The 25,589-nt window shown below is 34.4% G+C and overlaps 1 protein-coding gene across 7 annotated transcripts in view; it reads right to left on the bottom strand.

Moving 5' to 3' along the window:
• TENM1 (teneurin transmembrane protein 1) overlaps nucleotides 1-25,589 on the bottom strand; it is a 753,664-nt gene that overhangs the window by 215,607 nt on the left and 512,468 nt on the right. For all 7 annotated transcript variants that reach the window (XM_079123321.1, XM_079123316.1, XM_079123318.1 and 4 more), the window contains 5 exons: nucleotides 21,450-21,649; nucleotides 19,496-19,706; nucleotides 14,927-15,028; nucleotides 13,360-13,554; nucleotides 10,243-10,443 (listed from right to left, as the gene is read on the bottom strand). In XM_079123321.1, the coding sequence (XP_078979447.1) occupies nucleotides 10,243-10,443; nucleotides 13,360-13,554; nucleotides 14,927-15,028; nucleotides 19,496-19,706; nucleotides 21,450-21,649 (909 nt within the window). The remainder of the gene's footprint in view (nucleotides 1-10,242; nucleotides 10,444-13,359; nucleotides 13,555-14,926; nucleotides 15,029-19,495; nucleotides 19,707-21,449; nucleotides 21,650-25,589) is intronic.

Here is a 25,589-nt window from a genome sequence, read left to right as displayed (position 1 = left end):
AACTTTCGATTTAACTGGAACTTAACAAAAATATTTCTCTTCTTAGAGTGCAAAATGCTAATTACTAATAATAAATCAAAATGTGAATTTAACTTAAAAGCACAGTTTGTAGATGTATAAATTGAGACCCATAGTGGTTGATATGTCTAAGACTCCATGGTGAATCAAAGGCTTTCCAGGACACTTGGGGTCACTTGCTTATTTGGGTGACCTAGAGTTTTGATGAAGGTCCAGAGTAGGTAACAAATGTTTAGCTAAATTTTGTATGCATATAAGGTCAAGGATCGATACAGGGAATTAATCTAGAAGAAATAGTACAATGCACATCAGAGTAGAAGATAATAATCTACTTCAGGCTTAGGTCTATGAGAATGTTAAATAACAAGCCTACTCTAAAACTTAATGGCCAATAGCCAAGTTTAATATGAGTTTGGGTCTGAATGGATACTGTTTGCCAGCCCCTAATAAGGAGTTGACTTTAAAGTAAGATATTTAAAGTTTACCCTAATTTTATATTACAGACAAGTTCTTGACCTAAACAAATGTATTACAGAGGAATACTTTGTTCACATATGACTTAGGAAGAATTCCAGTCCATTTGGGCCTACAAGTGAAAAAAATCAAAGAAGCAATTCATATACAAGGGTTGAGAGAAACAACAAACAATAAACTCAGACCCACAAAATCCTATGTTATAATTTATCAGATATGGTATATAAAAGACATATTTACTGTATTTAGAAGAAAAGTAACCAAAAACAGGATTAAGGAGCTAAGAATCACCCAAAATAATGAGGCATACTTGAAAATAACCAAAACATATATTTTAATAACAAAAAGTAATCACTGAAATTAAAAATTTAATGGACGGGTTAACAGCCAAAGAGAGGTTTAGTGAGCTAGAAGACCAATGTGAAGAAATCATCTATAAGATAACCCAGGAAAGGAAAGAAATGGAAAATAAGAAATAGAAGTAAAAGAGACAGAGGATAGATGGGACAATCAAAGGGGACTTCCAAAAACAGATCACAAAAAAATGGGGAAAAATAAAGATTCATGAAGATGATGACTGAAATTTTTCTGTAATTTATTAAGTCATGGGTCCTTAGATTCAAGAAGCTCAGTAAGTCCCAAAAAGAATAAAAAATTAATTTACATTGAATTTTAAGAAAGGACATTGGGGTATGAATACCTCTGGCCTCAACTCTGAAGTATGCAGAAAAAGTAATTTGCTCTGCTTCTCATAGTGAATTTGTTTTTTTTCACCTATAAGATGAAAAAACTATTATCTACTTTACTTACACCTCATAGGCATTTGATAGTAAGGAAAACCTTTGTGCTAGGGTTACTGGAATCTTGGTAGCAAGGGGGAAAGTCAATTTCCTTACAATAGACTCAACCACCCACTTAGAGTCTTTATGAATTCAACTTTATAGGTTTCTAAGTGAAACCTATTGTCTTTCCTAATAACTCATCTCTGTTATTCCTATCCCTCTTGTTCTTGTATCCCATAATTCAAAGGAATATGGACATAAACCTGTTATCTGAAGCATTCCTATAGGTATTTTGTATCATTAGAGTTCAATATGAATCCCAATTCTAACAACAACGTTGGATTGTGGCCATGATGATGAAATAAAGAAAATGGGTCAATAAACATTTGGAGAAAAAGTAAAACTATCAGATAAAGGCAGTATATTTTTATTACAGGAATAATACCATCCAGCTTATTTGGGGGAGACATATGGGGTGCTGCCAACATCTGATTTTGGCAAACAGGATTGGGACAATTAACTATGATTCATCCCTAAATCCTGGTCACTGTTTTTGCACGATTGAATACTGGTTTCCTTCTACCTCTTAACCACCTCTACAACAAAATCTTTCTATGTGTTCCTCCCCTGTCAGAAGACTATTATGGAAGCAGGGCATACTGTGAAAGTAGGCATCCAGGTAGCCACTTTCTCCACAGGATCTCATGCACAGGGAAAATTACATGTTTTAGATACACCCTTTTCTGGGTCTATTTTCACTTCATATAGCTAAATATTAATTGAGAAAAATGCCAAATAGCAAATGAACCTGGAATTTAGAATAAGAGTTTGAGTAAATTAGAGGAATACATTTAACAGTGAAACACAACATGTGCTTGGTTTTCTTTAATGTTCCTATTGGTTGGTCCAAATGCATTGCTTATTATACTGTACTTTAACCACGTAAATAAGCACACATCCTCACACTCAGGCTTGCTTACACTTTCTTGCTTCACAATTGCCAACTTACTTAAATATGTCCCTGGTTTGCAAAACAAATTTAAAGCTTTAATATCCTGAAATAGTCAGCAGAGTTAGCTCAGATTTACAGAGAAGTATCTGCAAATTTACCTCTAACTTCAATCTTGTCAAATTGTCAAAACTTTCACTGCAGTTTTACATTGCTGCCTGCTAATGATGGCATAACAGGTGTGGTTTTTATTGTCTCAGAACAAAATGTAAAACCATTCTTTTGAAAATATTAGATATTTGATGTTCTTTAAATTACTTCACTATATATATGTATATATATACACACACGTTACTACCATTAAATGAGCTCTTTTAAAAAAATAAGAAATTTTTAATATCTCAGAATATTTTGGTTCAATTTCTATTTTCTCTTGAGCCAAAAAAAAAAGGCTTGGGGGTGGCAAACCATGTCTGAGTAGGATGTGTTGCTAGGAAATCATTATAATAGTGTGATTTTTTTTCCTATTTCATTTCTACCTCCCAAAGATATTTCTGTGGATTCAGTCTTAATTTAACTTGCAATTCTCTTAAGGATGCTTTTGGGTTGCATTTTTAATGTCACCAATGAACTTCATTTACTTCAATAAACTCGAGTTAATGTTTTGACCTCACTTTAGTGTTAATGGCATAGCTGCCATGTTTGAAATAGAGGGTTGTTTTATTCAATCAATCAAATCAAAGTCACCTTAAATTTTATCTTATTTTTACTGAGTAGAAAAATAATTACTTTAAAATGAATTTGAACACAGGCTATTATACCTTGAATATCAAGTTAAAGATAATTAAGCCTATATGCAAGTCATAAGTCTTTTATCTTTTTACACTAAAAAGCATTATAACACTTTCTCCCCCATCATGTTTCAGTGATGAGTGTTATCTAAAATTTTCTTTTAAATCCAGGGGATCTGTAGCATTATGATATATTAACACTATTGCTCACTAATAAAAAAAAGGGTTTATTTTTTCTAAGAATTTTAGCTACCATTCCTAATAAATATGGATATGTTTCCAGAAAGCAGAAGGAAAATTACCTGCAATCATGGGTTCCAATTCTAGTTACATTAATGATTTCTTTTCTATTGAAGTTGCCAAATTCTAGTTACTTAATATTTGAGTATGTCCACACCCTTCAGTTACATGATGAATGAATGCTACTCAGTCATTCCTAGAGCACTTGCATTACATTTTTAACAAAGCTTCTTTATCAAACAGCATGTATGACCCTGCCATAACTATAATATTTGGAAGAAAATAATACTTCTGTACACACAAGTCAATTTAAAAGGCCTTAGCAATTTCTGGAAATTGTGAGGAAGTGATGCATTACATGTACTAGACATATAGTCAGATGAAAACCTTTTGATTATTGGCACTTTAAAGACAGGAGGAAACTAATAATGTTTTTAAAGCATATGGTACTTGTATAATCAAGGAAAGTTTCCCTAGCAACAATAATTATATGAGCCTCTTACAACTTCCTGCTCTAATTATCTGTTTTATTAGTAGATGCATATCACCATCCATTAGGGAACATTTAAAAACATAATGAGACATTGTTATAATGAAGCTATATATATATATGTACATATATATGCATATATATATGCATTTATATTTGTATGTATGTGAATCTCCACATACACAGGTAAATCCTCCAACAACAAGATCTATATATCAAAATAGGAATATACTTAATGAGAACAAAAATATTTTCAATTAATATTATCTCACCATAAACATTATGGAGTTAAAGAAGTTTATAGACTATATCCATGAACAATTCATAATCAGCCTCAATAGCCTAATATACAGGATCAAGAGTCATAGAACTCAGTGTTGAAAAAGACCTCCAGGGCCTTTTGGCTAATCAGCCATTTTACAAATGAGGCAGCTAATATTCAATGAAATAAAGTGAGATACTCAAAGTCATCATTCTGGGAATACATGCATGCACACACATACTGAGTTTTCTCTATGGACAAGATAAACACATGTTATAGGATGGCTTAAAAACAAGTGTCTTTATAACAGATCCTTTTAACATCTTCAGGAACTAATCCTCTTTGGATGAAGTACATAATGATAGTACTTTGTACTTTATTCTCATAGTAAACAGTATGTTTAGAAACATCTAAACATCTATGCAGCTGATTAATTCTTTTCTAAGACGCAAAAGAATAAGAAGATATTGTGGTAGAGAAAGAGCAAGAGTTGTCTTCTTTTTGTAAATGCTTACCTCTCATGAATTTTTCTGTTATATTCAACAATACAGGGAATGGGTGAGAGGACTATAAAGTTCTAACTTTATTTTATGCTTTTTCTCAAAGACCATGTGACCAGGAGAAGCCAGATTTTACAAAAGAAATATTGTAGACACATTTTACAATGCTGATCTCAGATGCTAGGGCCAGTACACTTAGAAAAAGCTAAATGTATTACTGTGATTTTTACAGCAAGGAGTTATCTTTTAAGGGAGCATGATTTGACCTGTGGTATATCCACATCCAAACCATGACCTAACAAGCTTCTATTGTATTCCCCTTGAGGTATTTTTAAAGACTAATGAGTTAAACTTTGTGAAGTGCCATGAGACTATCAGGTTAAAGAAGTCTATATCAAGTATCAATTTAGGGCTGCTAACTATATTCATACTTAGAAAAACAGACTGAAAATAATCAGTAAACCATTCACTAAAGTCCCCTTGGTATAAGAGCAGCACAGTTAACATGCTAACAGCTAAGCTTCATGTGCCTAGAGGAAGAAAATGATCAATGGCAAAGAGCATATCCACCTTTGAAGTGACATGAACCATTATAAGAATCAGATGTTAAATTGCTTCCTGTACTGAGCACACTCAATTAAAAGTCTGCACAGTGAGATCATCTAGATGGTTAAATATTCTCTGTGGGAACAACCTTTATGGAGCTTAAAAATCACAGAAGGACCATTCCTACCATGACACTGGAGATTTGGAAGGCATTTCCTTTTCCTATTTTCCAATTTGGTAGTTTTATTAGGAAGCCTTTTGCCTGAGAGGCTGCTGAGTTTGAGATCATACCTATTCACCCTTTTGCTTCTGTGAGCAAGATATGTTTCTAGTGAGCTTTTCTATTGGGCCCAGAATAGATGAATGCAGCTTTGGTTCAGGATCTCTGTACAAAAATGTGCCATTCATGCCCTTGGTATTTGAGGTCCTTCATCTTCTTTTTCAGTAAGCTAATTTACTCACCTGAGTTCTATATCCTTGTCTAACTTCTATCTTCCATGGGCAGGGGTGGAGACAGTGGGGTGAAAAGAACGCTAGACATAGCATGAAATCAGCAGACCTGGTTTTTACTCACAGCTTTGCAACTAACTAGGTCTTTGATCTTAAACCAAGTTATTTAACCTCTATGATTCTGAGTCTCCTCATGTTTCAAATACTCACATATTTCTTTATCATTGTTTGCTACCTCTCCACGCCAGACTGCAAGCTCCACTAGTGGAGAAATCTGTTTTCCTTACTGATGCAGCCCAAGAGCACAGGACATGGCACATAGTAGGTGCTCAATGAAAATTTCTTTAACAGATAAACATTTCATGTCTCAATTAGTGGTGTTACCTATACATGCAATCTTCCAATGTAGAAAACAGAGTTAAAGTCCCTGACTCCCTTTATACCCATAGAGTCACCAAGTACTATTTCTTAACTTGTATCACAGCTGTTCTTTCCTTTGCACATGCACTTAAATTCCTTTATAACACATTCTCCACAATTTTTTATTATATTCTCCAAACCATTTCCAGGGTGATTTAAAATGGTCACCCTCTTTAAACTCCTCCTATGGTTTTTCCATTGTTTCAGAACCAAGTAAACTCTTAAGCATGACATACATGAACATTCAAAATCTAAATATTTTTTATAATCACATCTTAGACCTTAAGATAATGTTAAACACTCCTTGTACATTGCATCTCTCTCTGTTAGCACTTAGTGCGCGATATTTAATGTTCACATGCATCTCCTAAATCATATTTATTATGTTTCATCCTTCATTATATAATATTGCCTCAAATACTGATGGAGATATAGTAGTGGCTCAATAAATATTTGGCAAATGAAAGGAAGAGTTTAGGCTAGTGCAGCAGTTCTCATCATTTGCCTTGGGAAAAACCACCTAACCTCTTTTCTTTGGTTGGTGCATTAGAATCCTCAGGGATGCTGAGGCAATTGGACTAGACACTACCATATTTGAGAAGCACTGGATCAGATTATCTCTATACTTCCTTCCAAATCCAATATTATATGGACCTGTGTTAGCTTTCTGTTACTGTAACACATATCTGAGATAATCAACCTACACGGAGGAAAGGTCTATTTTGTCTCACAGCTTCAGAGGTTTCAATCCATGGTTCGTGGCTCTGTTGCTTTTGGGTGTGTGCAGAGGCAGTACTTCATTATGGGAGTGTGTGGCAGAGGAAACCGCTCATCTTATGATGATCAGGAAGCAAAGGAGAGAGAAGGAAGAAACCAGCACCCCTCCTGAGGCATGTGCCTAACTTCCTCCTACTAGGTCCTATCTCTTTTTGGTTCTACCATCTTCCAATAGTGTCATGGGCTGGGAAAAAAATCCTTTCACACATGGGCCTTTGGGGGACATTACATATCCAAACTAAAATAGAAGCTATCATTTTCTCTCATCATTTGCCTTGCTTTTGTGAGTTAAGGATTTTTGGGGGTGAGGGAGGAGTAGGGTGGTGTTTAGGGTACTAAGTCTGGAAGAAGAAAGGAGGGAGATCATAGAGGAATGTTCACACTTAGACTTTTTCTCTCCTGTGATTTTCTTTGCCAAGAGAACAGGTACATGGCTTTTCATGTTAGGGAGTATGGGTGAGAAGGGAAAAAATCTCTATATTAAATTTAATATTAATTCATTGTAGATATAAATATTTGAATTTATGCAACTGGTGAGTGGTGCTTTACCAGAAAGTTTACTCAATTTTGAGGTATTAGGAAGGGATCTGTGTGGTCTGAAGGAACAATTATATGACATGGAATCACTATTCAATCAATACACTCTTATGCAGTCACATACAAAGAGATAAATATTTGACTCAATGTGAAGAACACTATTATTGTAAATACATGTTGATCTTCTACAGGGTTCTGACTTTCTTTATTCTCAATTTCTGTATTTTCCGTGGATAATCAAGGACATGCCACAGGCCTATGATCCAAACTACATAATAATGTTTGCCTCTAGGTCAGGATTCTTCTGTAAGTTTCTTTCTTGATTATCGGGCACTCACTGGACATGTATGTCTATCTGGATCTTCTGTGTATGCCTCCAATATCAGATCTACAAATCAGCACCTTATCTGGCCCCTCTGACTGAAACAATGGTTTCTGCCTGTATTCTCTTTCTTCCTCAGTTGGTGGTACTTCCTTTAAATCAGTCACCTGGCTCCCCCTCCAATCTGCCATGAAAACTCACTCTCTGATTTGTCTCCACCTCATCATTCTTATAACTGAAGTTTCGATTCAGACTCTTCCCACCATAATGTTCTTGGATCACTCCAAAACACCACACAGTATTTGTCTCTTAGTTCCGTATACCATTCATCTCCAACTGGATCTTTTCAGTTGCCATTAGATTGAACAATCTTAACTACAGTTTGTTTTAAAGCACTCAGTGCTTTCCTGTTGTGTCAAGAGGAAATGTAAGTGTCTTAGCAAACTTTGTTAAGCTCTCTCTGTTCTGGTCCCTGCTTTCTCACAGGTTTAATCTCCTTCACTCTTTGTCTATAACTAACCCAATGGTTTATAAATCTCCAAGTGTTTTATTTAGATTTATATCTTTTATTTCATTAGTTAAGCTATTCCTTCTGCTTAAAAATCTCTTTTCTCTCTTTCCAACTGATGAATATGAATCATCTTTCTCGAATTAGAATGTGCAGACTTCTACCACACCTTATCTGACTTAAGGACTTTCCCACAGAAACAACTTACTGCTCCCTCTTTTTCGATCTGTGGCTCATGGCCCTGGACATGTCCCAACAGTGATGTTTTTTATATATGATTAATTAGACAAGTGACACCTAGAGTACAGTATAGTATTGTGATTAAATGCAGGGACTGTAAAGCCAGAACAACTTAGTCCAAATTCTGACTCCAATACTTATTATATGGGTAACTTTGCGAAAGTTATTTCACTCACCTCTCTGTGCCTCAGTTTGATCATCTGCAAACTGGGTATAACTATTACACTTAACTCGAAATAAATTCTTGTATGTGCAACACTTAGAACAGTAACTACCATGTGTATACTAATAATAATGCTAACATTAATATTATTTTACTTGAAGCTCTAGGCTGAATACTATATCTGAAACATGGAAAGTTGGAGGTGTTCAGTTACATTTAATAAAAAAATTAATAATCATATTAGGTCTTTACTATGCAATACCACAATACCCAGTAACTCTGCTTTTGTAACCCCCTCTTAACATGTTCAATGTGTCACTTGCACTATACCATAAGATCATCTGTGCAAGACTCATATCCATCTCATTTACCACTACATCCCTGGCACCAAACACCAAGCCAAACTCATAACAAATACTTGTATATTTGTTAGATATATAAATGAATGGTTTTTAAGATTTGCATTTATTATTACCTTTAGCATTTTGATAATTTTCTGAAATTTTAAAATACAATCTTGTCTCTCATATTATTTCTGTGTGAGGCAAAAAAATTTTAGTGAAGTTTGGTTAGAATTATGGTAAAATGTTATGTTAGAATTAAATATCTTATCATTCTCCTCCTGTTTCCTTAGTGTAGATCATGAGCTAATTTAGTGGTACCAACAGTTCCATAGTACACTGATTCCTTCTGCTTACCACATGTAATTATGCATCCTTGACAAAATTCATAGGCAAAGCCTTTTTAGGAGTTTTCGTTTACTAATTCTACTCATTTAATGAGCATGAAATCGGGAGATAAGAAAAATGTATAAAGGATGGCCAATTTTTTTTTTCAGTATTTATAATTCAGGTAGAAAAACAAGCCATGTGCACAAATACCTACATCACAATGTCTTGTGTGCTCTCTAGCAATGCAGATGGAATGCATTTCAGGGATTCTTATTGATGTGATCAGGAATGGTTTTATGGAATGACTAAAATTGTAATTGGTCTTGGTGGATTTTCCTAGGGGGAATGAAAATAACATTCCATGCTAAGAAAAAGACATAGAAAACAAGTGTGAAAATAAGATGCCTTGGGAGTAAGGAGTGCATACAGATTATTTGGGCAGAAGGAGGAATTTATGAAGGAAACAGAAGTAGACTACAGGCTGGACATAAGAGATTTGAATAGTTTATGGTGAACTTTTGATAACAGGATAAGATACTTAGTTTATTTGCAGACAATGGAGAGGTATGGAAGATATTGGGGCAGGGAAAGGGAAAAGGAAAGCGATGTTGTGAAAACAGGAATTGTGTAGCAATATGGCAATATATAAAATGGAGAGGAGTTCTTGGCTAAGTTGTGTTTTCAAGTGATGGGACATCAAATGCAAATGCCTGATTTCTCAAGTTTGGGGAGATAAGAGATTTGAAACAATCTCCATAGCACTGATAGTAGAAGACTTGAAAATGAATGAAATAACGAGAGAAGAATACAGAATATGAACAAAAGCTGCAAGACACAAACCTACCATAACAAAAACTAAGATGAAGAAACAAACAGTAGTATCATGTTGTAAATGAAATGCAGTAAATACTAAACTTCATACCTGAAAGGATCTTATGATTCACAAAGCTCAATATACTTCAGGAAGGATAAAACTAAAAAGACACATATCAAGGCATATCAGAATTTAAGGAGTACTTTACGGTAGTTCTCTGTCTTAAATAAGGGATCATTTAGAACTTAGGAGCAGAGGAAGGAAGAAAAGGAAATAACTCCAATGTACCTGTTGAGCAGTCAGATCCTGTCCACTTGGGATCACAGCTACATACTCCAGTATCCAGAAGAAAAGTTCCATGTCCTGAGCACTGCTCTTGACATATAGGAAGTGGAGTTTCACAGTTGACTCCTCCCCAGCCAGTGGAACAGTGACATTCTCCTTTTACACAGATGCCATGGCTGGAACACATTGGATCTAAGCAGTCCTCTGAAGGTCCAAATAAAGGGAGAGGGAAGGTTAATAGGGAACAGGTGCAGGATAATGAAACTGAGATACTCACATTGATTTCCTAGTATCATATCATTAATGTAGCTTTAATTGGGCAATAAAATGACTCATGCAAACACTGTGTTCAAATCATAAGATTATTAACACTTAAAAATATGGTAGAGTATCATAAAGGTTGCAACCTAAATTTCGGAGAAGAAAATCACACATGGTATGTGAAATTGTGAACAGTGTGTAGCAACCCTACAAAAATGGGGGGGTGGACTCCACTGTGGGCCTTCAACAGGAATTCCTCAGTTTTGAAGAAAGGCCCAAGAATTTGTGGTAAGTCATTCCTTATCTTTTCTGAAATTGGAATTAGAACTCCAGAAATGACTTTAAGTTGATGTGCCTAGCGGAGTCAACAAAAAAAAATTAAATTTGGATTGTTCAAGTTATTAGGCTAGGTGACTGCTGTTTGTATGAAATAATGAAATTTATAACAATTTATTTTAATCTCTCATTTATTCCTTAGAAGCACTAAAAATGCAACACTTTAAACCTAATTCAAAAATTATTATTTATGATTTCTCCTATCAGGATACTGTGACATAGTTTCTAGTGTCTGAGAATAACACAGACCTGATTCCATTTGTCTCTGTTTCTATGATTCTGGAAAATTTTCTACATTTTAACAAAGTTATAAGCCTTTCTGGAGGTAGGTTCCCTTACGTGCCTTGGGGAAAATTGTTTTGAGCTTTTAACCAAGTAACCTTTTTATAGCAAAATGGGAAGGTTACTTCCAAATTTCCAGTCTTTGTATACAAATGAAATTAAAATATTTAACGAGCATGCATACTTTGAATTACTTTTGCAGAAATAGAAATAGACAGACTGATACAAACTGCTTGCATTTGAAAGACTGGTTTAGCTGTAAGGTGTGACTTGTGGCCATGGAACAGACTAAGTCTAACTAAGATTATTAGTGTTATTGCCATTACAATTAACCCAAGATCTCAGGGTCATTAGCACAATACATTAATACCTGAGCTAGTCAGCAAATAAACACACAAAGGCACATCTAATTTGATTCATCATTTGAACAGAGAGAGAAAGTATATAGATTGTTTTAGAAGGAGCCCCTTTTGTTATATTAAAGGACAACAATCTTAATAAACAAAATATTTAACAATACATCTTATTTTCTTAAGAGGCCTGCTGCACTGTATTCATGTAAGTCATCACAAAGTTATATTTAAATCAGAGGCACAAAGTCATGGAGCTAAAGGGGCCACATATGGATGAAATGGGCTGGATGTAAGAAAACAGTGTGTTTGGAGCAAACTGAAACCAAGTATCCTTATTAAAGGGAACTGCTGCTGCTACTTGGATCTAGCAGATTGCCATCATGTAGCAATGTGGGCTCAAGGTCATCAGATTTTATAGTAGTCAAGAGTGACCAGAAATAGCGATTTTTATATGACACTCCTCTACTTTTAAATTTTGGCAACTAAGTCACATTGAACAACAACAAAACAACATGGCATATGTGAGCCAAACAAAATCCATCTGTAGGCTCAATTCAGCCTGTGGTTTGCTGCTCAGTCATGTCTGAAGAATACTTTTTTCCTATTGTATTTGAAAAGTGTACACCATTAAATCTGGTGAGCATCATCCCTTGCTATTTTGGTTGTACTAACAATTTTGTTAGTGACCTCAGAGAAGGCAAATTTAAGATAAATCTTTCTTCAACTGCTTACAAAATTTAAATTAGAAGCGTCTAAAATAATTAGTTACATGATTTTCATGGCAAGGTGTAGATATTGTGATAGACACCATTTTTTGTTAGCAGAGTGTGTGTCCATGTGGCATCTGAATTTACAAGTTAAATATAATGACTATAGTTGGATCGTCACTAAAACAACTTTTAAAAGAAACTTAGGAACTCCAGTGCCTTGTAGAGGCCCAATACCATTCACTGGAACACATATCATTGGAACACATAAAATCTTTAAACCCAAATTCTACTATTGCTAATGGGAGGTAGAAAGCTGAAGTCTTTCTTGTTCATGGACTGGAATGAGATTAAACCCTTTAGAATGCTGTGTAATAGTCTTTAATGAGCCATCTTTAAAAAGCAATTATAGTGCATTTTTGGCAGCCTCTTTCCTGAACAACAGTTGTGATGAGACCATCTCCCACGGTAATGGTTTAATATTATTTGTGAAATCAGTCTTGTTTGAGGAATGTGGCATGAAAAAGGTCTGATTACTAGTAAACTTACTTTCCAAAGCATCTATTTAAATGATGAAACTATTGCCATTTCAAAATATTTTTGTAAAGACTCCTTTGGGGTAAATTTAATATAAAGGCACTGGTTTGAAACTCATTAGTGGTAAGCCTGCTTCCTTAGGCACAGAGGTCAAGTTTCAGCATGAGGTATGTAAAAATAAAAAATTTAAAGCAATAATAATAATAATAATGGTAATTACAAATTACTCCCAAAGAAAACATTTGCATAATGGCTCCAAATGTGCATATATCATTATTTTTATTGCTTTCTTTAAAGTGAGATGTAGCATAATGCACTCTGTAATCAGGAAAGCATATGAATTAACAGAGAAAAATCATCCATATGGAAATTCTAAATTCTCAAGTTTATTAAACAATATTAGAAATAACTAGGAAAACAGCATTTTTTTCATTTCTGCTCTGCAGGTGTTTTAGATACAGTCTCATGTAAAATATTAGACTGTCAGAAGAGACATGAGCTTTCCTGATCCCACCCCTCTGCACATGTACTAAGGCTATGTTAGCATTTATTGTTCACAAAGAACACTTGCATCTCTATTAGAAGCACAGACTGAAAATTCAGAGAGAAAAGGCTGTAGCAATAGATTTAAATGGGGCTCTCACCTTCCTCACATATTTCTCCTTTGTATCCTGGCACACAGATGCAGACTCCCATGATGCAGGTGCCGTGGCCAAAGCACGTTGGGTCAATGCATTGCTCTTCTGGAACATCACACTCTGGTCCCTTCCAGCCATTCCGGCAGACACAGTGTCCTTTCTCATATTCTCCATTCCCACCACACAGAACAGGGCATGAATCTGAAGGTTGGTAAATGAACTTGTAATGTCCTCGTAATGCTTTCAAAATCTCCAAAGAGCAATTTTTTATTGATTCTTATATAGTATTTCAGACTAAAAAAGCACTATTTCTGTCCTACTCTTTATTAAATAAATAGGCATATGTTCGTGATTACAAACATAGAATTTTCCTCTTACAGAAGTGGGGTAAATGATAAAGATACCCTGAGTGGAGATATTATATTGAGTATTTGCTGTTGATTCCACCATTTTCTCCATTTTCTTCATCATCATCATCATCATCATCAGCAGCAGCAGCAGCAGCTAAGGGTTTTCTCTTTTATGGTTTTTCTTCCTTAAGCAGATATATACTGCTCTTAGGAAGCAAAACCTGAAGATTTAGAGCTAATAAATAGGGAATTATTTATATTATACAACATTATCTTTAAAAAGTTGTGTAGTTAAATTTATAATGGACAGATGTCTACATCTGTAATATATTGTGCAGACTTTTATTAGGACATTTGTTCTGTTTTGTCATTGTTTGTCTCCCTATGAAAATTATGGGTTTTTTTCTTCAGAGTAAAGCCTGTATCTTCTATTTTATTCACTTTTTAAATGTCAACTATCACCACTCTCCCTATTTCCCACTCTTTGTGATCTATCATGGTGCTGGGAACCTAGCTAGTGCTTTAGAATTCTGTGGCAAATGGGATTTAATCTAAGGAAACTGAGTGTCTGAGAAATTTGAGATTAAAGTATTAGCCTACTGGGAACCTTAAGAATACATTGAAAATAATCAGAAAGCATCTCTAAAACAATAACTGCAAGCCTATGAGAAAACATGGTGTGATTTACCGTAGGCTTTTCAAGAATTAAACTATGGGCAAGTCTAAGAAATGGTCATTTCCTGAAATTAATTTCTGACTTGCCAGTCTTTACTTTCTAGGCTACTTACAAAATTGTGATCACCCACCCCTTTCAGTTACACTGGTGTGTATATGCACACAGTAACTTTGCCCACTTTTAAACTCAGTCTATTATGAATGAATTTATGAAGATAATATAAGTATGACAGAGTGGTTTGGTTGACAATCTGGGTATAAATCCCAGGTATTAGGTAAATTTTGATGTTATATAACCTCTCTGAAATCTTCCTTTGCTCACAAAACTGGGATTAATGTAGACCTACCTCATAAGGCTATCGTAGGACACAGGAATTAAAAGAGATAATGCAAAGCATTTAGAACAGCACCTGGTAGAGTAGGTACTTTGCATTTGGTGGCAGTGGTGGAGCACTGCTGCTACTTCCATTATTACTACTAGTACTAATTCAGAGTTCTCAAATGACATCTATTTCCCTAGACCAATCAGAATCACAGAGCAACATTACCTCTAGCACAGTCAGGTCCAAGGAATCCTGGGAAACAATGACAATGGCCAGAGATACACTCTCCATTTCCATTGCAATTAGTTGAACAGTCATCCATTATTTCTATTAATATAAAGAAAAAAAAAAGAACAAACCTCTCAACCATAAAGTCTTTAATTTATTTAAGTTGCAAGAACTCTGGGCCTAGAACAATCTTTCCCTATGCTATCTACAGAGCATTTGCTGTTAAAAATCAGATGCCAAAGACTTTTGTAAGATGTCACATGCAGTACAGGATTATTAAAAGGGCCCTGGACTTGCTGAATTGGTTATTCGAGAGCAGAACTAAATACCAACCTTACCTCTCAAATGTGTAAAGGGTATAGATGAATTGTATTCTTAAGAGACATTCATTATAAAGCTAAAAATGTCTGAGGATTATAGAACATTTCTCCAAAGCAAAACAGGCTTAAAAATATACCCAAAAGACAAAGACCACTGTTTATTTTTCAGTCTTAGGTTCTAGCAAATAAAGCTTCTTCTTTAGCAACTTAGAAGATTTAATCTACTATCTTGACAGCTTAAATATGACAATCAGTATTTCATTTTCATTAATAAGTGACAATGGAAGGCTTTTAAAGTAAGTGTTCATATTAAATTACCACCACTAAAAGCATTAGAACCTCAGTATTTGTTGAGAAATGCCTTCGTGGCTATAAATGCTTATCAGTTCTCTGCCACTAATTTCCTTTTAATCCATTCTTGGAGGAGATTTCAGGGGAATTGAGAAGCCTTTGAAGGTGCCCATAGGTAGATCTGGTAACATAAAGATGTGCAGAATTCCCATTCTTCCCTTCTATAAATTTTTTATAGTTAGCACTCTTGAACTCAGTGTTTTATGTTGTGGCCTATTAAACTCATACTTCTCTTATGTACCAATTTTTCCTTTTTCAAACCAATTTTCACTTGGATAAGATATTTCCAATTAGAAGGAGAGTTCTCAGAAGTGATCCTGGCAACTTCCATTGAATGATGAGAATGAGAACTCACACTGATGGTTGAAAAATACACTTTCTATAATTGTCATCTGTGAACCATTTATATCAGTAGGATCATCAGAAGCATTTAAAATACAGATATCTGGGCTTTAGCTCCAGATCTACTGAATCTGTCTCTGAAGAATGTAGCCCAGTAATCAACATTCTAGTAAATATCAGAGTTGAACTTGCATGTGCTCACAATTGAGAACCAATGCTTTAAATAGTTATGTTCCCTAGTTAGAGAACTTGTGGTCTAGATGTTAGAGTTCTGCCTTGAGCAGGATAGAGACAAGAGAAAGAAAGTAGTATCTAGTCCATCTGAGAGATTCTTAGAAAGTTGAGAAGGAATCCAGTGGTTGTATATTTAGCTACCTATTATCAGAGGAGATTATTCTTTTCACCCACTATGAATATATCAGATTGTCCTTTGCAGGGTTATGATAGTCCATTCTCTGATCATTGTGTTAGAAAACTGAACTCAATAAGCAAGTGACACATGACATTAACTGAACTACAACTGGGCTGGCTAGAATGTAATATTCAGCAAAGAGTCAGTCATTGTTAACTCAATAAAACATTAGTTATTTCCAGAAAATCATTAATGTATTTAACAAGTAATTACAAAAAATATAAAGAATCTTTTTTCATTCAGAAATGGAAAATTATTTCTCTATTTTCTACTTAACTGAATTTAATTTACCAAGCAGTGGTAGCAGTTCTTAAATCCACATTTGGATTTCTCCTACCCTGGATGGTTAATAGGAGGCCATGGAGGAAGCTTTCAAAAGTAAATATAGTTGAATTTAATTTCACACCAGATCCCATTGAAAATTTTATGGAAGCAGCCTTGTGGGAATGTAGCTATTCTGAAAAAAATATTTAATAAAGTTTGCTATCACAATAAATAAAAATCCCTATATCTTATTGATTTATATAAGAACTGTCCCAGAGCTCACGCTGCTGCACAGAGCTTAACTCCAGCAATGCAAATGAGAAGAGAAGGCAACAAAGGAAGATTTTGAAGTTGCCATCTCCACTGGGTGTGAAAGGGATATTGGGACAGTCTAGGGACACCAAGAAGGTGACTGTAGTAGGAAAACAAAAACAACTATTGATACAAAAAAAGAAAGAATTTTTCTATTTATTTTGGCCTCCAGTAAACTTTGCCTTCTATCTTTTAAATGTTATTTCAGAATCATTTCTCAGACTTTAGTTTATTAGAGTTAAGAATAATTTTGAAGCTATATGTTTAAAACCCCATTCATATGATGCAGTAAAAGGCCCCTTAGCATTCGTATCTGTACTGATGATAGGATTTGCTTCTGGCAGTTTTTCTCACGGGAGAAATTTAAGGCAATAAATAATCTTGTGGAGTGAGTAGAGTCTAAAGGGCATGGACTTTGGAATCAGACATAGTGGGTCTCAAATCTCCATTTTGCCTCTTGCTGTCTGAGAGACCTTGCCAAATGATTTACTCTTTCTAAGTTTCTGTTTCCTTATTTGTGATATATGTATCACTGTACCTGAGCTATCAGGGTTATGATGAGAATCCAACAAGCTAACTGAATATAAAGCATCTAGTATAGTGCTTGGGGCAGAGTGATACTCCATGAGTGGTACACATTATCATGTTACAGGCAAGTTGCCTGAGGTTAGGGAATATTGACAACTCTGCCTATACTACTAGAAAATAATATATATTAATATAAGCCATTTAACTTTCAATAAATACTAACTGTTAATTCTGTCTTGATCCTCATTAGTAGTGGACCAAATATAGTCAGTATCAAGAGATTCTAACATCATGAAATAGATGAATGAGCATCATTTAGAACAAATTCACACAAAACCTAATTTGTTTAATGAAATATAATAGCCTCTTTTTATTTTGATTAAGATATATTATATAAATGTTAACAATCAATGGAGAGAATTCGGGGTTAATTTATATGTCTGTAATTGTTTTTGGAAATTTACTTGATTTTTTAAAATAAATGGTAGGAGAAATGTTTCCATTGCTTCTAATCTTAAAAAGACAATGGAAAGGTAAAGAAACTTTCTTGCATAAGCAAAAGGCAAATACAGAAACTGGATCTTGAATACTACATTCCTTGTGGTAAAGTAAGGTATAGGAAAAAGCTCCAAATATATTTCTGGGTCTACTGATTTTTGAAAGGTTAATCACTTGGTCAGTATTTTTTAAAAAGTTATTGTGTTGAAATAACAGGAAGAGAGAAAATCTTCACAAATATTTCATATCTTCTAATTTCTTAGAGTAGTAACTTGACCTCTAATAATTTAAAACCAGGCCTGGATAGAAAAATGTGAAAGGTCCATCCATTGAAACTTCTGCACTGAATTGATGAGTAGCAAAACAGTGATGTGATTAAAAAATGTATATATATTTGCATATAGATAGATAGATTGATTTAACAAACACTTTGTTTTTGGAAGATGTAAGAGAAGTGGAGGTTTTCTCTAGGAGAAAAATCATCAGTGCAATTTTATTGCCTTTCTGATTACTTTAGAGTTAAGGTTTAATAATTGTATGGCTGGAATGCCATTTTCTACTCACTGAAAGTCTTCAGCATCAAGTAAAAATAGAATATAATTGTTATAAAGAGCAGATGGTATATCTATTAACAGTCAACACATCTTCCTAAACATATGGCTGAACAGGTTAACTAAAGGATAAAGTGGTGAGATTTGTATAGAAAACTAACAGCTGTAAAATATTTTCTTCTTTTAAAAGATACGTGTTTTAGGAAAATTCACACAATAGTATACGGTGTCTATGAGTTGCTTACCCTCAGGACCCTACAATTGCTAAAGAACTCAGCTTTCTTCACACAAAGGGTCATGGGGAATGAATTTAGCAGAAAATGACAGAAGAGTGAGATGTCTCTGACTAACTAGGGTGACAGTGAATAAGAGTTTGTGTAGGCATTGTATTTAAAAAGAACATGTTTTAAAAGGTCTTGAATATACTGAGGGAGCCATTGTGATTATTTTCAAACTAAAAAATTCTCAAAGAAAGGACTTTGAATGACTGAAGTTATTATCCTTAATATCCTTCTCTAAATACTCTCATGTTGTATTTTGAAGCCTTAATAGTTTAGAATCAGTTGTTCTAAAGAATTGTATTGATGCCAGTTTGCCTATTTTAAAAGGTATTATTTGCCTTTTATTTCATTATAGAACTTAAAAAAACAGGGCTTCTCTTATTTATTCCCTTCTTCACTGAAGTTGTTATTCACAGATGTAGCCTCAGTAATATTACCCAGGTAATTATTTTTGTTGAGAACATGTTAAAAAGATGAAAACATAAGTATTCTGGAAGGTCAGCAAATAATGGAGAATTTTAAAAAATCTTAACCAGTATTTAAACAACATCAATAACAATAACATAAACTTTTCTCATAGTGACCTATTCTGAATAATTACTTTAAGGTAGAATGAGCAATAAGTTTACATAGCACCTGTATGACTTTCATTATTTGTGTCTTCTAGAATTATACTGTGAATCCAAATTATAGCCAAGGCAGCTTACCAATTGCTGTAGTTAACACAAATACTTGTTCCACCTTTTTTCCGTCATTGTAAAATGCCAGATACCAAGGTCCTTGGTCCATATACTCTATGAAACCTGTCTCCTGAAGGGAGGTTAAGATGAGGTTCCGAGGGGAGTGCTGGGTGTCATCAGAGCTCTTGGAGTCCTGCTTCACCAACTGTTTGCCATCCATTAGTTTTACAAAATCAAACTGGAACAAATACAGACACAAATATGAGCACTACTTTTACTTCTAGACTGACAAACATCCCTAATTCACCTGATCTATTCCACATTTCTTTGCTTTGGAGGTGGGCAAAGTGGAAGACATGGTTATTAATTCCTAAGTATATTTGAACTCAAAAACTTATTAATTTTGAAAAACATTAATTTTGAAAAAAAATCTCACTATGTTTATAAATGTTTTAAACAGATTTGGAGCATTCAAAATAATTGTTTAAAAGCCACAAACTAAGAAATAGAAAAATCTTTTAGTATTATGCAAGAGAATCTTGACATTTTGCTAAAGTATCTGATAGAAGATACTTGAAAACACACATTCTGCTCAGAAATGTTACTGTGACCTTCTCTACAAATTAAAAACAGTTTTTATGGTTTTTAAAACAAATAAATGAACAGTCAAAAATTTGAGAACATTCATCATAATTTAATACCTTTGTGGTAACACATTTAGAATATTCAAAATCTCTCCCCACCATCAGTACAAAAGCACATGGCACATGTTTCTTTGAACATTTTATTTTTTTAAGAGATATCATTGATAGGATTCTGATTCCCTGCCTATTCTGGCCAAGAAGGTAAGATTTTGATTCTAGTCATATCTGTTGGATAAAAAGCAAGGCCGAAATGTTTGATTCTTTTTCCTACTTCTTAGATGGAGCAGGAATCCAAATGGACTATGGAGGGAAGAAATAAGGGAAAGAAAACAAGAGAAATGAGGTTGCTAAGGTTTATGGAAAGTTATGTAAATGGTACAGGTTTTACATATTTGAGTTATTATTCACAATAAAAAGGAACATCTACCTGTTAGTTATAAACAGGCCTTATGAAATTTTTACTGACTGCATTTTGATTCATTGTATACAAATGGGGTACATCTCTTTTCTATGGTTGTGCATTATGTAGATTCATACCATTAGTGTAATCATACATGTACCTAAGGCAATGATGTCTTTCTCATTCTACAATCTTTCATACCTCCTTCCCTCTCATTTCCCTCTACATTCCCTCTAAAATTTCTCCATTCTTCTCTTACCCACACCCCTCACCATCATTATGTGTCATCATCCAATTATCAGGGAAAACATTTGGCCTTTGGTGTTTTGGAATTGGCTTATTTCACTTAGTATGATATTTTCCAATTCCATCCATTTATCTGCAAATGCCATAATATTATTTTTCTTTATGGCCAAATAATATTTCTCAGTGTATATATACCACAGTTTTCTTTATCCATCCATCTGTTGAAGGGCATCTAGGTTGGTTCCACAATCTAGCTATTGTGAATTGAGCTGCAATAAACATTGTGGTGGCTGCATTTAAACAGCCCTTTTTTAAAAACTTATTTCCCACCAACTCCTGATTGATATTCATTCCTTTGTTGGGGTGAGGGGGTAAGGATCCATGAACCAGTGAAGGAATTGAGGGCACTAAAGCTAACTAAAAGGAGAAGGCTCATGATTAACCTATTCCAGGAAAAAGAGGTCAAATTTAAAGAATATTTTCTTAAAGTCTCTTTTCTGAATCTGCCCTGATAAATGCTATTCCTTTTCATGACATTTTTTGCTCAGAATGTGATTATTCTGGATATTTCTTTGTACATTTTTCTGCCCTTACCTTTGACACTTAATACACTTCAAAAATCATAACCTCTGAACTGCTCAACCTATAAGCCTCTAAAAGGGTTCAAGAAAATATGCATAATATCAAATACCTGAGTATGTGTAGGTGGAATGTTTCTTCTGCCATAAATTCCCAGCAGAGAGTCCTTGGCTAGTGAAATATTGAATTTCAGGTATATAGGATGATGGATAGTAATCTGGAAACGCCAGAATAAGCCAGGTGGAATGGTTTGCATGACCTGTGCACCAATGTCAACTTCTCCAGTGTCAATTGCTCGTCCCTTCTGAAACACTAGTTTTGAAGGTAGAGAAAATTACATACATATTAATCTTAATTTATAATGCAATAGATTTAGCATTTTAGGAATGGGCATATTAAACAACTTACTCAGCTTTTTCTTCATCCCCACCCTCCCCCATCTTTCAAAGTCTTACACAAATTAAATATCTTCTAAGGAGCCTTCCCTTACCAACCACTATGTCAGTCTTCCTTTTCTTAAACTTCTATTGCATTTATTTCGATCAACTTGATTCATTTTAACTATTATTTACCAAGTGCCATCTTAGTAGCTGCAAGAATTACAAAGATGAATAAGATGCAGTTGTTTCTCTCAAGGAGCTTTGAAAATAGCAGATGAAATAGGACAAGTACACAAATAACCACATTGTAAAGGGAAATAAGTGTTCTGAGCATTTGAAGGAGGGAAAAGTATTTGACTAAGGGATAATTCTCAATCCTGTCTCTATCCCCTTTATTATCTTTTATTTATTCTTAGCATCTATCACCATCCAATGTACCATGTATTTTACTTATTTATTGTTTATTGCCTGTTTTCCCCCAAAGAATGAAATCTCTGGGAAGAAAGGACTGTTGTTGCTTTGTTCATCGATTTATCCCCAGTACATAGAAGACTGTAGGTAAATGTAGGTCAAGAATACATGTGATAAATACATATTTATTTAATAAGTGAGTGAATAATAATAGGACTCTTGTGAGAGGTGACATTAAAGATGAGCCTTACAGCAGGTACAAAATTTCAACACGGCTACTGGAAAGGGTGTCAGGGATAAGAAAGCTAAAAGATAAAGGAAACTGTAAAGCTAAGGTGTAGAGTATGTTTATAAATAGAGGAGCAGTTAGAAATAGGACTGGAGGGAAATAATGATGTCATATTCTATAAACCCTTGAATGCCAGTTGAATGGGTTTATTTAGTAAAGTATGGAAAGCCATTATGGTAGACTGCTTGCTTAGCATGCAGGCAGCCCTGGTTTGATATCCAACACTGAAAAAAAAAAAGAGGTTAGGGTACATAAGATAGACTAATCTTGAGGCAGAAAGTAGAATGAATTAGAGAAGGGAGATACAAAAATAATATAAGATTTATAGGGCAATGACTCAGGTGAAGTGACATGAAGATCTAAATTTAGTGTCAACCCAAACGACTCATGTAGAAAAGGTACATTTTCAGTGAAAAATAATTTAGCATGAATAAAAAGAAGGAGGAATGCCTGAGAAACAATGCAAAGGAAAATTCTATAGCAGAACTTCTCAAACTTTAATTGTAGAAGAAAGGGAGGGTCTTGTTAAAATGCAAATTCAGGTTCAGTTCTTATAATTTCCCAAGTGATATGCATGCTGCATGGTTCACAATTCACACCCTGAGAAGCAATGTTCTTGAGGACCTTACATGTGAAGGCTAAGGGAGAGTCAAAACTGACCCCATGATTCTGAGTTTTGGTGATTTAGACAGTGCTATTAGCCAAAACAAGAAACCCAGAAGAGTTCCGTAAGAGAAGATGTTGTCATTTTCTAATTCTGATGTTTTAGTTTAATATGCATTTTTGTGGAATCCTATGTCATGTGGAGGGAAGGGATACAAGGGATAGAAGAAGAGGAAAGGGAATTAGTTTGCCTTGATTTTAAGCAAGGAGGATTACACCTCAGGAGGGAAAGTTCAATTTGGCCTCGTTTCATCCTGCCTTTATACTTTTCAGCCATCAACTCCATCTCCACACCAAACAGTTTAAAAACACACATGGTCTCTGTCCTTTGTGTTCACCGGCTATAAAATTAACAGCCCATTAAGAAACACACCTGCGGTGGCTTTATTCAGAGGCCAGTGCCTTGCAGCTCTTAACTCCCTAAAATACTTCCATTATTGCTTTTTGTGTTAAGGCCAAGAGTAATAACTATTTTAAGAATGTTCACTGTTAACTGTTAATAATAGATTTCAAATGCAATTTTGAACATAATTATGTATTACAGGACACATAATTTTGTGGAATTGACATTTATAATAAAATACACCCTTTGAGATAATAAATGACCAACTGAGGACCTTATTTTTCACTGAAAGTTACATTTTTCCATGTGAGACAGGGCAATTTGGTTCCCAAAGGGTTGATTAAACATTTAACTCTTAAGGTCCTAGAACTGACAAATGTCTTCAATGAGCAGATGATTAACAGACCATGTTTATGTGGACACTTCTGTTCTCAACTAACTGTTCAGTTTATTTGACTGCTGTCCTCATTAGAGGCTTTTATCACTTCTTAAAATGCATCATTTGGCTGTGCAAGCTAGTATAAATCTAAAACAATTATAAATGTTCTAGAGCCAACAGATACTATTTTGTAGGTGCTAAAAAACAGCCCTTAATGAATACATGCAATTTTTAAAATCCTAATCAAAACTGGTCGATAGAGATTAACCTTTCTATAGCAACTTTATCAAATGCTAGGACATCTCCTCCTTCTGTACTTTATGACATCACATATTACATAATGAGGCTACTTAAATGTTATTCACTAAATCAAAAGAAACTCATAAAGTTGTGTTGTTGGGATTTCCTCATTATTAACAATTACTGTATATCTAGAGCACATCTGTACAGGTTATTTATGAAAATAATTTTAAAAGAAGATGATCCTACCCTTTGAGAGCTTACATTTAAGACCAGTGAACAGAGATGACAATATAGTAAATGAATGTGTGGGCCATGATATAAATAAAGATAGTAAAGCAAGGTAGTTGCAGTGACTTGGTATTAGAGAAGAGAAATTCCCTTAGTGTACAGAGGAAAAACTTCTCAGCCTCTAACTTTTCAGAGTAACATACATCAGAAAGGAAGATATCTCCCTTTTTGAAATGTATACCACTAAGTAACCTGCTCCATTTTTATCAACTCTCAAAATAAGTTATGGATTACAATATCATGATTATGATGAGCCCATTTATTATTTCACTATCTACTTACTATAGTTCAAAGGTGGAGCAAACTAAAAAGAAGAAAATTATATGCAGAAATACTACAAAGTGTGATGTTTTGAAGAAATTCTACATTAATGCAGGTAAGTGAAATAGATCTAGCCAAACTTAACATTGACTGTGATCCTTTGCAAATTGTTAGTAGCAGAACACTAAGGTACAGTAGTTTGTATAATGTTCATATTTCACTTATTATTTAATCACTTGTTTTGCTGAAGCATATCAAAAGACCCAAGAAGATCATATTCTCCAGTAACAGAAAACTTTTCCTTGTACAAATTCAGAATGAAATGCAGAGAGCCACAAATCATATCACACTGTGCAGTACTATAGTTATCACAGTTTCACCAATATCCCCCAATTTAGTTTGAGGTAAACACCCTCTTTATAGGTTGCAACACAGGCATCAACTGCTGAGCAGGAAAAGCCAATGGCAGAGAGGTTGTGTTGAAGTATGGCACATTAAGTGATGGTAGTTTAGTTCAAAAAGAAGAGGTCAAACTTCCTGGAAGGTAAAAAAAGGGAGGGGGGCTGGAATTGATGTCAGACACTGTGCAGTGACTGTATCACTTAAACCAATGTTTCATATATCTGGACCCATATATGATTATTAATAATTTCATTTATCTGTACCTGGACAAAAATGATTATTAAGAACATTGTCCACATAAAATAGGGGGTAATTAACTATATTTTGGACATATATACATATTTATTTTTTCTACTTAATCTAGATAGATATGCTTCATTCAGTGATTCCATGACAAACTCAATCAAACACCGGTAGAGAATTCTGACATGTGGTTATTTAAAAATATCCGCTATTAGTTCTTCATGTAAAAATGACCAGGTTAAAGGCTATGCTATTGCCCATAACAGTAATCCGAGTAGCCTTTAGAGACATTTGGAAATTCCATGAGAAGTATCTAAGCCTGTCCAAAGAAAAGAAAAAAATATGCATTA

Source organism: Sciurus vulgaris (genome assembly GCF_902686455.1).
Source record: "Sciurus vulgaris genome assembly, chromosome: X".
In the NCBI taxonomy this organism is placed as follows: Eukaryota; Metazoa; Chordata; class Mammalia; order Rodentia; family Sciuridae; genus Sciurus; species Sciurus vulgaris.
The sequence above is the reverse complement of the archived record's forward strand: the minus strand, read 5'-3'. Positions and strand labels throughout refer to the sequence as shown.